At 34.8% G+C, this 12,923-nt stretch overlaps 1 protein-coding gene across 1 annotated transcript in view; it reads left to right on the forward strand.

The window, feature by feature from the left end:
• The window catches only part of INTS6 (integrator complex subunit 6), a 90,678-nt gene that overhangs the window by 19,354 nt on the left and 58,401 nt on the right, over nucleotides 1–12,923 (forward strand). Inside the window, exon 4 of the mRNA XM_035297624.3 lies at nucleotides 3,328–3,417. Coding sequence (XP_035153515.2) covers nucleotides 3,328–3,417 — 90 coding nt within the window. The remainder of the gene's footprint in view (nucleotides 1–3,327; nucleotides 3,418–12,923) is intronic.

Below are 12,923 nucleotides of genomic sequence, written 5' to 3' on the forward strand. Positions count from 1 at the left end.
TCAGACTTTCTGTTAAGCTTTAATTTATTTTAACTTAATTTTGTAAACCTTTAGGCTTTTAAAAAGTATTAGCTTTCAGGTGGATGTCATCATCTATATGAGTCTGCTACATGGTAGATTGTTGTTCTTTAATAGAAATATGACTAGTTCTATTGCCTCTGAAAGATAATTCTCAATGTGCTTATACAGAAATAAAAATGAATAGGCGTCAGACTTTTGGTTAGAAAATCTGATTTTTTTTTTGAGACACAGTCTCACTCTGTCTCCCAGGCTGAAGTGCAGTGGAACGATTTTGACCCACCGCAACCTCCGCCTCCTGGGTTCAAGGGATTCTCCTGCTTGAGCCTCCTGAGTAACTGGGCTCTACAGTCACATGCCACCATACCCAGCTAATTTTTGTATTTTTTGGTGGAGACAAGGTTTCACAATGTTGCCCAGACTGGTTTGGCAGTCCTGACATCAAGTGATCCACCTGCCTTGGCCTCCCAGAGTGCTGGGATTACAGGCATGAGCCACCGTGCCTGGCCTGATTTTGTTTGTTAAAATGTAGAAGTGATACAGAAGACCCTACTACAAGTATTTGATCCATGCTGTGGTAGCTTTTAGAGCTTTGCCGATTTGGTTTTGAAAAGCAGCAAGTCAACAAAAGTAGTTAAGCTTTAAGAGTGGAAGCAAAATACAGTTTAAAAGAGAATAGAACCTCTTGGTTTTCTTTATCTCCCTTAGGCAAATTTTGAGCTAAAATACTGCTGGTAGAGACCAAGAGAGAAATTTAGTGTTATATGTCGTCATACACCTAATACAATACCTGGTATATATAACCACTCAATAAATCTTTGAAGGGCTAACATGAGTGAGTAGATAGTAGATGGTTGAAAGTCCTAAGAGGGAGGCAGTGCTCCTTTTTATACCCTAGTAGCCCAGCAGATTCATGAGTTGTTATGCATTGAGTTTGGGGAGGACACATTTATACTGAGGTAAAGGTAACATACATGTATATACATTTTTTTGAATCTTGTTGAAGATTGAGTAATTCTAAATGGTTCTGTGAAGCCAGGCAGGTTTGTATTAAGCTGTAATCAGTGAGTCAGTAAATAAGTTGTGTCCAGTGCTTGCTTAGTGGTGTGGAAGAAATATGACATACTCTTTGCCTTCAGGATATTCAAACACATGAAACAATAGCAAACAATACAGGATAGTTTTTTTTTTTAATAAATTGTGATAAAAAACATTTACTGTCTTAACCATTTTTAAGTGCATAGTTCTGCAGTGTTAAATATATTCATGCTGTTGTGTAAGATGGTGTGTTTTTAATTCATATTTAAAAATTATTTGAAAAGGTTAGAGGATAAATATTGTAGGGAAGTGGTATTCAAATTGTGCTCCATGAAACCACTCAAATCCAATTTTATTTAAAGAAACATTTTATTTACCCTTCCTATTTATTTAATTTAAAGTGTGAAAACTCCCACTATTAGAATATGGAGAAGGGAGGGGGTGATTATTAAAGACTCAGAGTAATCAGGGAAGGCTTCATGGAAAATAGATTTAAACTGGGCCTTAAGGAATGAATAGGAGTTGTGTAGGCTTGAGCAGGGAAAAGGAAAGGCATTCTACTTAAGGGAAACAATCAAAGCTAAGCGTTGGGAATGAACATTGCCTGAGAAGACCCTATGTTATTAGAATTTATCATATATTTTGGGGATGAATGGTGTGAGAGATAATACAATGTAATGCTTCCGCAAAATGAGTTCTACTTAACATGAATATTATAGAGGAGGAAGGAGGGATAAATTCATGTTTTCTCCCTGCAAGACTCCTGTGACATTTTACTCCTGCTATGCATTCAGAATCTTCTAGAGGTTATGTCTAACATATTTTAAGACATCATTAAATACACTTAAAATATGTTAGACATAACCTAAGGAATCTTTCTCCCTCTGGGACCATTTTTTTCTTGGGCACCAATTAGAAAAGTGTACATGTCACTTACAAGTTGAATGATTTGATCAAGACAGTCTATTATATGTCCCCACCTCCCCCCCCCAATTTATCATGATTAGGTTAGAATCATATAATTACTATAATTGTGAATTCATTCAGTAAATATTGTGTATATATTATAATATATTAGGAATTGAGAATTATAAGGGCATAGAACCACAGAATATTATATGCTTATAACTCTTCTACATTCTTGTTGTTCTAAGTACTGTCTGTGGCTGTTAGTGTCTTCTAGCTGGCAGTCTTGTTAGAAATGAAGAATCTTAGTCTTCATCCCAGACATACTGAATCAGAAACTGCATTTTGTTTTTAAGATCACCAAGTTACTCATATGCACATAAGTGTCATACACAGTTCTACATTTTATCCAAGAAATCTTCATTCAGTTCTTGCTACCATTAGTGGCAGATAATTTGATAACTTGGATTTCAAACACAAGGTTTATTTACCCTCTCGGAATTTATATCTTTTGGTCTTAGTTTGTCAGTCCCTCGAATGAGAGCCATTTGTATGGAAAAGGCAGTTTGTCTTAGTCCCTTACCAAGTGTTTCTGCCTAGAACTGATCATTGTGCTAGTAGAGAGGGTTGGCTAGAGATTTGAATGGAAGCTATTGATGTTATCTCACCTTCTGTATAGAACATTTGAGAGCCTGTGTTTCTCTGTTCCATTGCTTTTGCTACCACTATTTTTGTACTTTCCTTTCCGAGCATTTTCTTTAGGTAACCATTTTTAATTTTTTAAACTTTTTATCTTGCACTATTGTTAAATTTTAGCTGAGCTTAGATTAGCCCTACTATTTCCATAGAAATAGGTCTTAAAATCTTTCAAACTGTTTACCTAGATATTTGCTTAGACATTTTGATTACCTGCATACCTTATGATAATGTTCACCTACTGTCTTGTCTTCCTCTTTAATAAAATTTCTCAGAAAAAAAAAATTTCTCAGGATATGCTTTTTTAAATTGTAATTTATAATATCTAAAAAAGTCAAATTATTAGAATTGAACTAATAGAGACTTTTAAGAAATTAAGTACTCTCAGTTACATAAATATTCTCATTCTAAAAATGAAAGCAATACAAAAATGTATAAAGAAGTGAAAAATCTACCTTTTTCTCTACCTAATCCCCCTTTCTCAGGGATAATCACTGTTAAGTTTATTTGTCCTTCTATGTCTTAAAATGTATAAACAGGTATATACTACATGTAAAACGAAACAAGAAAGAGGGATTGTATACATGCTGTTCTGAGAATTGACTTTTTACTTGAAAAACTTAGGCCAAAGTCTAAACCTTTATGTGATAATGTGTTTTTTGACTTTAGGGAAGAAACCCTTTTTTCTTGGAGCCAGCAATAATTATCACAATTACTGATGGGAGCAAGTTGACTACCACTAGTGGAGTCCAGGATGAGGTAAGTTGTGCTTATATTACATGGATTATGCAAATGGAGTTGAACAATCTTTATTTGTATAGGATATTGAACATCTTTAATAGGTTTTCTTGTTGATTATTTGATGCAGTTTAGAGTCATCTGTCTCTTACAGCCCATCTTTGTTTGTAGCAGGGTTCTTATTTTCTTGAATAAGAATCCCTTCTGTGAGAAGTGTTTGAGCATACCCACACCCTGTTTGTATGTGTATTTATGAGTTTATGTGAGGGTGACAGTGTCAGTCTGTAACATAAATAGTAAAATAAATTCCCTTTTTTTTTTTCAAATTTAAAAAAAGGGAAACAGCATTCTAACAATTTCTTCCCATATTTCAGTGGATTGTCGTTGGCAATCCAACAACTATGGAGACTCTTTGCCTAGAGTATATCAAAGGAAAGAAGAGGTTAAGAGTAGGAAAAGTAAGGTTTTTGCACATTTTTATTTTCTCTAAGTCAAATATAGTATAAATAATTTTTTTTTTAGACAGAGTCTCACTCTGTTGCCCAGGCTAGAGTGCGGTGGTATAATCTCGGCTTACTGCAGCCTCCACCTCCTGGGTTCAAGTGATTCTCACGCCTTAGCCCGCTGAGTAGCTGGGATTATAGGCATGAGTCACTATGTCCAGCTAATTTTTGTTATTTTTAGTAGAGATGGAGTCTTGCCATATTGGCCAGGTTGGTCTCGAACTCCTGACCTCAGGTGATCCACCTGCTTCAGCCTCTCAAAATGTTGGGATTACAGGCATGAGCTACTTCCTCCAGCTCTATAAAAAAATTTATAGCTAACCTTACCTATTCTACACCAACATTCATTATGCAGAGTTGTGTGTGGTGTGGTTTAATAAATACAACAGATTTTTTTTTAATTTTAAGGTGTTTTTACTACAGTATTTGAACTGCTCTTTAACATGGGCTGATATAGAAAGGTGATTGTTTAAATGGTGCTTTACCATTTGCATTTGCTTTAATATCTTAATTGTAATTCCATGGTATTTATAAGGGTTTAATTAAGCAGGAAAAGTATACATTTTAAATTTAGTCGCATTTAGAATTACTTTTATTTGTATGACATTACGGAATATAAATTGTACATGGAAGCAGGACATGTGGGTCCAGTCTTTGTTCAACTACTTTCTAGCAATAAGCTTTGTACCAGTGACCTAACTTTCTAAATATCCTTCTCCATGAGATAAAGAGAATAACATTTGCCTTACTTCATAGGGTTATTGGAAGTCTGAAATAATGTATATGAAAATAGTTACAAGGCTGTAAAGAAAAGTACATAGTATTGTACTTTTCATGAGGCATTGGAACCACTAAAGAAATATAATTCTCTGATCTTGGTTTGAGGGAAAAGAGCTAGAATTGTTTTATTTGAACAGTTGATATTAAAGGGAATTTAGGGTATAATTTATGGAGATAGAGCTGAAAAATTTAGGTAGATTATAATCCATGATTAAATTATTTACAGTCTATATATTATCAGTAGCTTTGGAATGCTCCACAGCTGAACTTGAGCTTTTGGGCTTTCTTAGATTAGTTAACATGTACAGCCAGTTATGACCCTGCTTTCAGAAACAGGTAGACATGGATTATATTAAAAACAAAAAAAAAAAACAAGCAATAAAAATGTCATTAGCCTGGCATAGTGGCTCATGCCTATAATCCTAGCACTTTGGGAGGCTGAGGCGGGTGGATCAAGAGGTTAGGAGTTCAGTACCAGCCTGATCAACATGATGAAACACCATCTCTACTAAAAATGCAAAAATAAAAATGCTCAGCATAGTGGTGCATGCCTGTAATCCCAGCTACTTAGGAGGCTGAGGCAGGAGAATTGCTTGAACCTGGGAGGCCGGGGTTGCAGTGAGATGAGATCACACCGCCTGCACTCTAGCCTAGGTGACAGAGCAAGACTCTGACTCAAAAAAAAAAAAAAGTTGTTTTAAATTTGAAGTTCTCAAACTAATTTTTCTTTCTTAAGAGGACCCATAATAATTAACAGCTTTGTTCAACTTTATTTTATATGTTAACAAATTAGAAGTCTTTTAAACGTGTGTTTTGTGTTCTTAATGATTTTGGTTGAGAAATCATTTCTGTTTTCTGTTGTATTCTCATGTATGAGGTGATCCATTTGAGGTGCTGTCTACTGCCTTTGTAGAAATGCCCTTTGGAGTACAATGTATTTTGTTCCCATATGTCTGGATCTGTTTTGTTTGTAAAATTTGTTTTGTGGGGACCTCTTACAACTTAAAAGTATCTTGAAATATACATGTGTATTGGAATTGCTCACCTTTCTTCCTAGGTCTTTCTTTGGGAAGGATTTTGGAAAAATAGGGCAGTGTGTTTATTATAACATTAAACTACCTTGCTAATAAGGTTAGGAAGGTTTTCTGGTGGGCAGAGATCTTACCTTTTAGTTCTCTTTTATCTTTTACAATACTAGCATAGTACTGACAACAGAGCTTATATTTTTAAAAAGTATTGATTGTAGTTATTGTTGTATTGAATCTGGTCATCGAGTTTAAAACTGATTACCATTGCAACTTTTTATCTGAGGTGGAAGGTTCATTTATTTTAAACCAAAAGTAGATTATTTTGAAGTTGGAACATAGGCTTTTGAGTTGTTTCAGTATTCAAAGTTAGGAATGTCTTTGATCCCCTGCATGTTTTCTTCTTAATGAGAAAAGATTCTTCTTGTTGGAGCAAAGAGAAAGTTATCCCAGATTAATTTTTGCTAAATGTTGTGAGATATTTTGAAGTATTCTAGCCTAAATAATTATGTTATTTGTTTTAAGGAGCTTTTCAATTCATAGAAAAGCATAAAGATGATTTTGTATAGTTCTTGTGTATGTGTTGTGCGTGTGCATCGTGCTGGATATGATCTGTATTCTGGTTCCTACTAGGGAATAATAATTTTACTTCTATATCTCTGTCTTTACACATCTCCTCACCTTTGCCTCTGGCAGAACTTGATTCTTTTTTTGGATTTATTGAATGTGTGAATGTGTCATTAATTTCCGTACATCTCTATTATTAGAGATTTGTGTACATAATTCTTGGTTGGCTTGTGGCTGCTGTAGTAATAGGACCTGTTACTTTTTATGGAGTTGTATATTCCACCTATATGATATCCTTTGCTTAAGGGTCATGTCATCTAACATTGTATATTATATCTATTCTGTTGGTGCTATTTTTCAGGAGTAAATGTTCTTGCTGTTTTAAAATCATCCTTATAGCATATGAGGAAATAATAGAACTCATTTAGTCTTATATTTTACAAATGAGGAAATTGAGTTCCAGGGAGGCAGAGTGATTTGCTTAAGTTATAATATTTGTTACTGCCAAAGTCTAGATTATAATTTATCAATTCCAAAGACATTCCAGCATCTCCAGACCAGTGCTTTCTTCCTGATACGCTTACTGCCCTTTTGCTTGATTCTAATTTTGTGTGTTCTTAAAATTTACCTTCTATTTACCTGCTTATTTGTCTACTTCAGCTTTCTATATAAGTGTCTTTTAGGTATTCATTCTTATTCAGTGTTCCATGAAAAACTATTATGACCAGACCATTTCTAGGCAATGAGGATAACAAAGACAAACAAGATTGATACCTGGTTCTTAAATTTTAAAGTTCACAGTATTATGGGGGAAATCACTTATTAAGTGGTTTTATGAGTGATAAAGTCGGGGATAAAGTAGGGATACATACTAAGTGTGTGAGAGTACCAAAGCAGGGAAAGGGTTAATATTACCTGTCATGTCAAATCTTGTATAATGTGAATTTTTATAGTATAATTTCATTTTTGAATGACTGAATTTTCAAGCATCTTATGGATGATTTCACATAGGGTATGGCTCCTAGCTTATATCTGTGAATTTTAGGAAGAATCCCAGGGTAAAACTGTTTTTAGCCTAGAAAATAGTTTTCCTAGCCATAGGAAAAATGTGGTGCCATAATGTCTTGTTGACCTGGCTAATATGTGTAGGCCCAAATGAGCCAATTTCTTTTAACTTGTTTGTCAGAAAAATGTAGGAATACTATGGTCGCTGGGATAGCTTGTTACTTAGCAATGTGTTATGAATTAGGAAAGAAAAGTAACAGCTATATTATGAGTGAAAATCTTGAGCTAATCATTTTACATTAATTTATTATTTTAATTATATCTTTGGGCCTCATTAATAAAAGTCCAGGCCATTTACTGAGGTGTCATGAATAGGTTTCTAGTGTAGTATTTTTGGATAACTGTGTCTGGGAGTTTTGATGATTGCTTGGATTTAATTTTGTGTGTATATATTTGGCCTTTTTTTTTTAAATGGAGCTATTTGATAAAACTGGTTGTTTGCAGCATTTTCACTTATGAGGAGTGCGTTAGAATAGGACTTTGAATTCTGATACATGAGGAAACTATATTGCCTACTTCCTTAGTAGTTACTTTTGAAGTTGATAAACAAACCTGTGTCCAGATCCTCAGTACTGTTTGTCATGTTATATAACTGATATAGCAAATGTTTTGGTAGAACCAATAAATTATAATTAGAGACACTGAAAAAGATTTTCTTCTGATATCTGCAGATAATCCTCTCTAGTACTGCTATGCAATGGAAAACTATTCTGTACTATGATTCCAGGAACATGTGGCTAACGAATATTGCTCAATAAAGGAGCCCAGAAGAAATCCTGCCAGTACTTTCTTAGTGATGAATGACATTCCAGGATAGTGTAGCAGTTATTTTTCTCTTCCTTGAAAGTGCTAATAGTAGTATTATCTTTCAAATATTTAGATTTCTATATGCTGGAGAGTCCTTCTGCATCTCTTTACCAATGTTATGATTGCCATGGAGGCTAACATTGAGAAAGATATTTGAAGCCAAAGTAATCTGTTGAGAAGAATTTTACTTTCTTATTAGCTATCCCAGCTTTTTGAGTCCAAGTAGGACAACTACTTATATAACTTCTTGGGATAGATATTCAGTAAGGGCATGGGTTCATAGAAAGAGAATGAATAGTTTCAGCTGTGTATTCATATGGCTGTGGGTTGGGGTCTTCTATTCCAACTTGTCGGTTCTCAAAAATTGATGCAAAAGTCCACCATTCTTTGAGATATGGATAATTCTAGGCAATGTAAATGGGTTTAATTTACTTTAACTGGCAAAGATCCATAATTATTATGTGCATTTAATTCTTAGTGATTAAAAGGCCAGAAATTTTTGAAATCTGTTTCTAACATCTGAAATGATTTAAAAACCACAGCTTCTTCCCCTAACTCCCATAAAATGTTTTTATTCACTAAAATCACTAAAAGTATGTGCCAAAGGCTGTCAAAGCTCTGATTTCATTGTGTAAAGAGTTTTAAACATATATTTAAAATAGTTGGTTTTCCTAGGATACTTAGAATTTTGGGGAACTTTCTCTTTTTAAAAAAGATCTGTAAGGAATTTCGAGGGATGCCACAGTGGTATAATAGAAAATATCAAACATTCTATCTATGTGTACATGTGTTTGAATTTTCATGTTTATCTTGTAGTAGCATCTTCATACTGATATTCCTAGGGACTCAGGAACAGTCTGAAAATTAGCTCTTGTCTTACTGATTTGCGATTCAGATGTTCTAAATATATGTATAACACTACTGTATATGTTAGTCTCTGTCAATTCATCTATCCAAGAACATTTAAAAAGAATTTGTTGAATGTAGATCACTTGTATTTCTTTTTCTACTCATATTTTTGGCTCTGTTCTCTCAACTCATGAATTTGTTACTGCTGGTATGTTATAGAAATATATGCTTCTGCAATTATTAGTAGTTTAAAAATATGTAATTATAATAATGCATAAAAAGTTGATGAAATATTTCAATTTAATATTATAGTACATTTTCGGAATTTACATTTGCAGTACTCTTATTGATATACTTTCTTTCAAGATCATGTGTTAAGAGACTCTTGAGTACTTCTAGACGAACAAAACAATGGAGAAATTTAAAAGAAATGCTGGTTGACCGTTCTAAGGAAGCTGTATGGCTACAGTAACTAAGCTGCTATCTAGAATTCTTTGTTAAGATACATGGAGGCCGGGCACGGTGGCTCAAGCCTGTAATCCCAGCACTTTGGGAGGCCGAGGCGGGTGGATCACGAGGTCAACAGATCGAGACCATCCTGGTCAACATGGTGAAACCCCGTCTCTACTAAAAATACAAAAATTAGCTGGGCATGGTGGCGCGTGTCTGTAATCCCAGCTGCTCAGGAGGCTGAGGCAGGAGAATTGCTTGAACCCAGGAGGCGGAGGTTGTGGTGAGCCGATATCCCGCCATTGCACTCCAGCCAGGGTGACTCCGTCTCAAAAAAAAAAAAGATACATGGAAATAGTTTTTATTTAGAGGGTGAAGCAATTTCACCCTGTGTTTATTAGCCTGTCAGAACCAATAAGCAATAAGAGATTCTATATATGTAAGGAAAATTTTATTTAGAGATGTTTCTGTTACTATCCAATTCTGGCTCATATATATAAATAAAGTACTATGGTATGTAGAACAGTAGCTTTGAAATGGCTGCATCGAAATCACCTAGTATGCTTTATAAAATACACATGCCTTTGTTGTTCTTCTGGAAATTTTGTTTCAGCTGATCTGGGTAAGGCCCTGGGAATCTGTATTTTTAGAGTGTCCCATGTGATTCTGATGTACAGTCAAATTTGGTAACTATCATTTTAGAACACAATATAACCACAGTTTTTTTAAGCTACACAAAAAGCATGTGAAAATGAACAACTTCAACAAAACAGGTTAGAAAGTTAGAAATGTTGGCCAGGCACAGTGACTCACGCCTGTAATCCCACTACTTTGGGAGGCTGAGGCAGGCAGATCACCTGAGGTCAGGAGTTTAAGATCAGCCTGACCAACATGAAGAAACCCCATCTCTAAAAAAAAAAGAAAGTTAGAAGTTTTTGACTTAGAAGGCCAGCAAAAAGTATTTTTTTTAAGATAAAAAATAATTCTTGATCTTTAGAATTGTTAAATTTGGGAATGGGTTTCCAAGAGATATGGAACTGGCATTCTGTGGATATTTTTAATAGGATAATTTCTAATTTGCTTGATATATTTTATAATATATATTGTAAATATATAAATATGTAAATAGAAATTAAAATATATAAATGGAAATATATATATAAATAGAAAATATATAAATATATATATCTAGAATATATATTCTAAAATATATCAAGCAAATATGTATTGAATAGCCCCAAAAAATTCTGTGCTGACTACAGTCAATCTACAGTTACTGCTTAATAGTATGCTATGTTGAGGACTATCCTTAGACCCCACATATGAAGAGAGAGGTTAAGAAGAAAGGAGCAGTTAATTTATATTTTCTGTCATGTGTTTGTCCCTGGCTTAGGAATTTTTATCCAGAGGATTGTATAGTATTCTGGTATCCTTACTAAGCCATAATTCCTGATTTGGATGTCCATGTAATTAGCATCACACACACACACATCCCCCACCTTACCAGATGAGAGCAGTTTATAAAGAATTGGTGATAGTTGCACTTAATTTTCTAGACAGTTGCTGCAAAAATACCCTTCCAGAATGAATTCTTTAGGTTTTGAATTATGAAAGTATATTTTAAATTAATTTAACAACAGTTTTCCTTGTGATACATAGTAACTTTGGCTGTGTATAAGAATAGTGGCAGCTCCATACATTTATATTTAGTTCTATATTTATGTTCTAGGTACTGGGGACACACAGATGGAATTAAGCAAGGCTAGAAAACGTATTATCTTTGAAGACAGGCAAGTAAATAAACATTTGTAATACATTAAGATAAATCTTATGGCAGAAATAAACAGACGGTTCTGAGACAGCATTAAAAAAGGAGTAAAGTATTGAGGGAAGAGTAAGAAATTGAGCCATGGCATTTCAGGAAGAGGAAACAGTATGCAAAGGCATGAAGACACGAAAACAGTGTATCAGGAAATGATAAATTTTTCACCTGGAGTATGGAAAATGTAGGTAAGAAGAGTAGATACAGGCCGGGCGCGGTGGCTCAAGCCTGTAATCCCAGCATTTTGGGAGGCCGAGGCGGGTGGATCACTAGGTCAAGAGATCGAGACCATCCTGGTCAACATGGTGAAACCCCGTTTCTACTAAAAATACAAAAAAAAATTAGCTGGGCATGGTGGCGTGTGCCTGTAATCCCAGCTACTCAGGAGGCTGAGGCAGGAGAATTGGCTGAACCCAGGAGGTGGAGGTTGCGGTGAGCCGAGATCGTGCCATTGCACTCCAGCCTGGGTAACAAGAGCAAAACCCTGTCTCAAAAAAAAAAAAAAAAAGAAGAGTAGATACTTGAAATGTAGGTAGAGAGCAGATGATAGCACCCTAAAGAGACAGGACTTCATTCTGTTAGCTTTTGCAGGGAAGATTTTAAATAGGCGAGTCACATGATCAGATTTGCATTTTAGTAAAGTTACTGTGCTAGCAAGGTGAAAGAACATGGACTGGAGAGTGGTAAGATGGGAAGAGTTAGCAAACTACATGTAACAACCCAAAAGAAGATATGGGGAATGCCAAAACTTAGCTAGTGCTGGACAGGAAGGCAGAATTCGGAGAGGTTCAGTAGGTAAGCTAGGCAGGTTTTCAAAGATGATTTGGAGAAAAAAGGCAAAGTGTTTGACAGGAGTCCTGAACCCAGGGTCCATGCTTGATCTGAAGAGAATCTGTGAATTCCCTGACATCATATCTACACATTTTCTGTCTGTGTGCATGAACATTCTTCTGGGTAGAGAGATCCATAGCTTTAATCATATTCTCAAATAAGTAAAAATACACTGGTTTAGTATTATGTTCCACTTTCCAACTTGGGCATCTATGTGGATATTTGGTAATGTTGACTGAGATGTGGGTGATGAAAGGAAGATAAAGTATTTGACAAAGTATCATTACCTTTCAGGTAATGATGTTTTAAAGAGTTATAATTTAAATTACAATTACCTGAAAGACTTTTTCTTGCCTTTTAACTTTTTGGAAAATATTTTGTATTTAAAAATTGAAATGAGCAGAATTTTATCTCTAGATAGTTAAAATTTTTTACTTTGAAGCAGATTTAAATAAGTAAGCCGTAAATCAGCTTTTAAAGTTTGTTTGAAATTTAAGGACATAATATGACCCTTTAAAATTGCTTATTTCAAGCAAGCATAGAAAATTCTACAGAATGCTAGGTTAAGAGCTGTGTGTGTGTGTGTGTGTGTGCGCGCGCGTGTGTGTGTTACACTGTGTACTAGTATCTTCAATTAGATGATACTAGTCTAATTTTTATTTAAGGCTATTCATAGATGGGCAGTCTTCTCTTAAACTTAGCCTGTTTGGATGTTCATGCTTCTTCACGTCAGATTACAGTTTTGAGAGAATAAAAATGTTGAGTATATGGTCTCTTGAACTATGGTGCACTCTTGTAAATAACCCTTAGGCTCTTAGCCATTTATAA

Source organism: Callithrix jacchus, chromosome 1, assembly GCF_049354715.1.
Source record: "Callithrix jacchus isolate 240 chromosome 1, calJac240_pri, whole genome shotgun sequence".
Taxonomy (NCBI): Eukaryota; Metazoa; Chordata; class Mammalia; order Primates; family Cebidae; genus Callithrix; species Callithrix jacchus.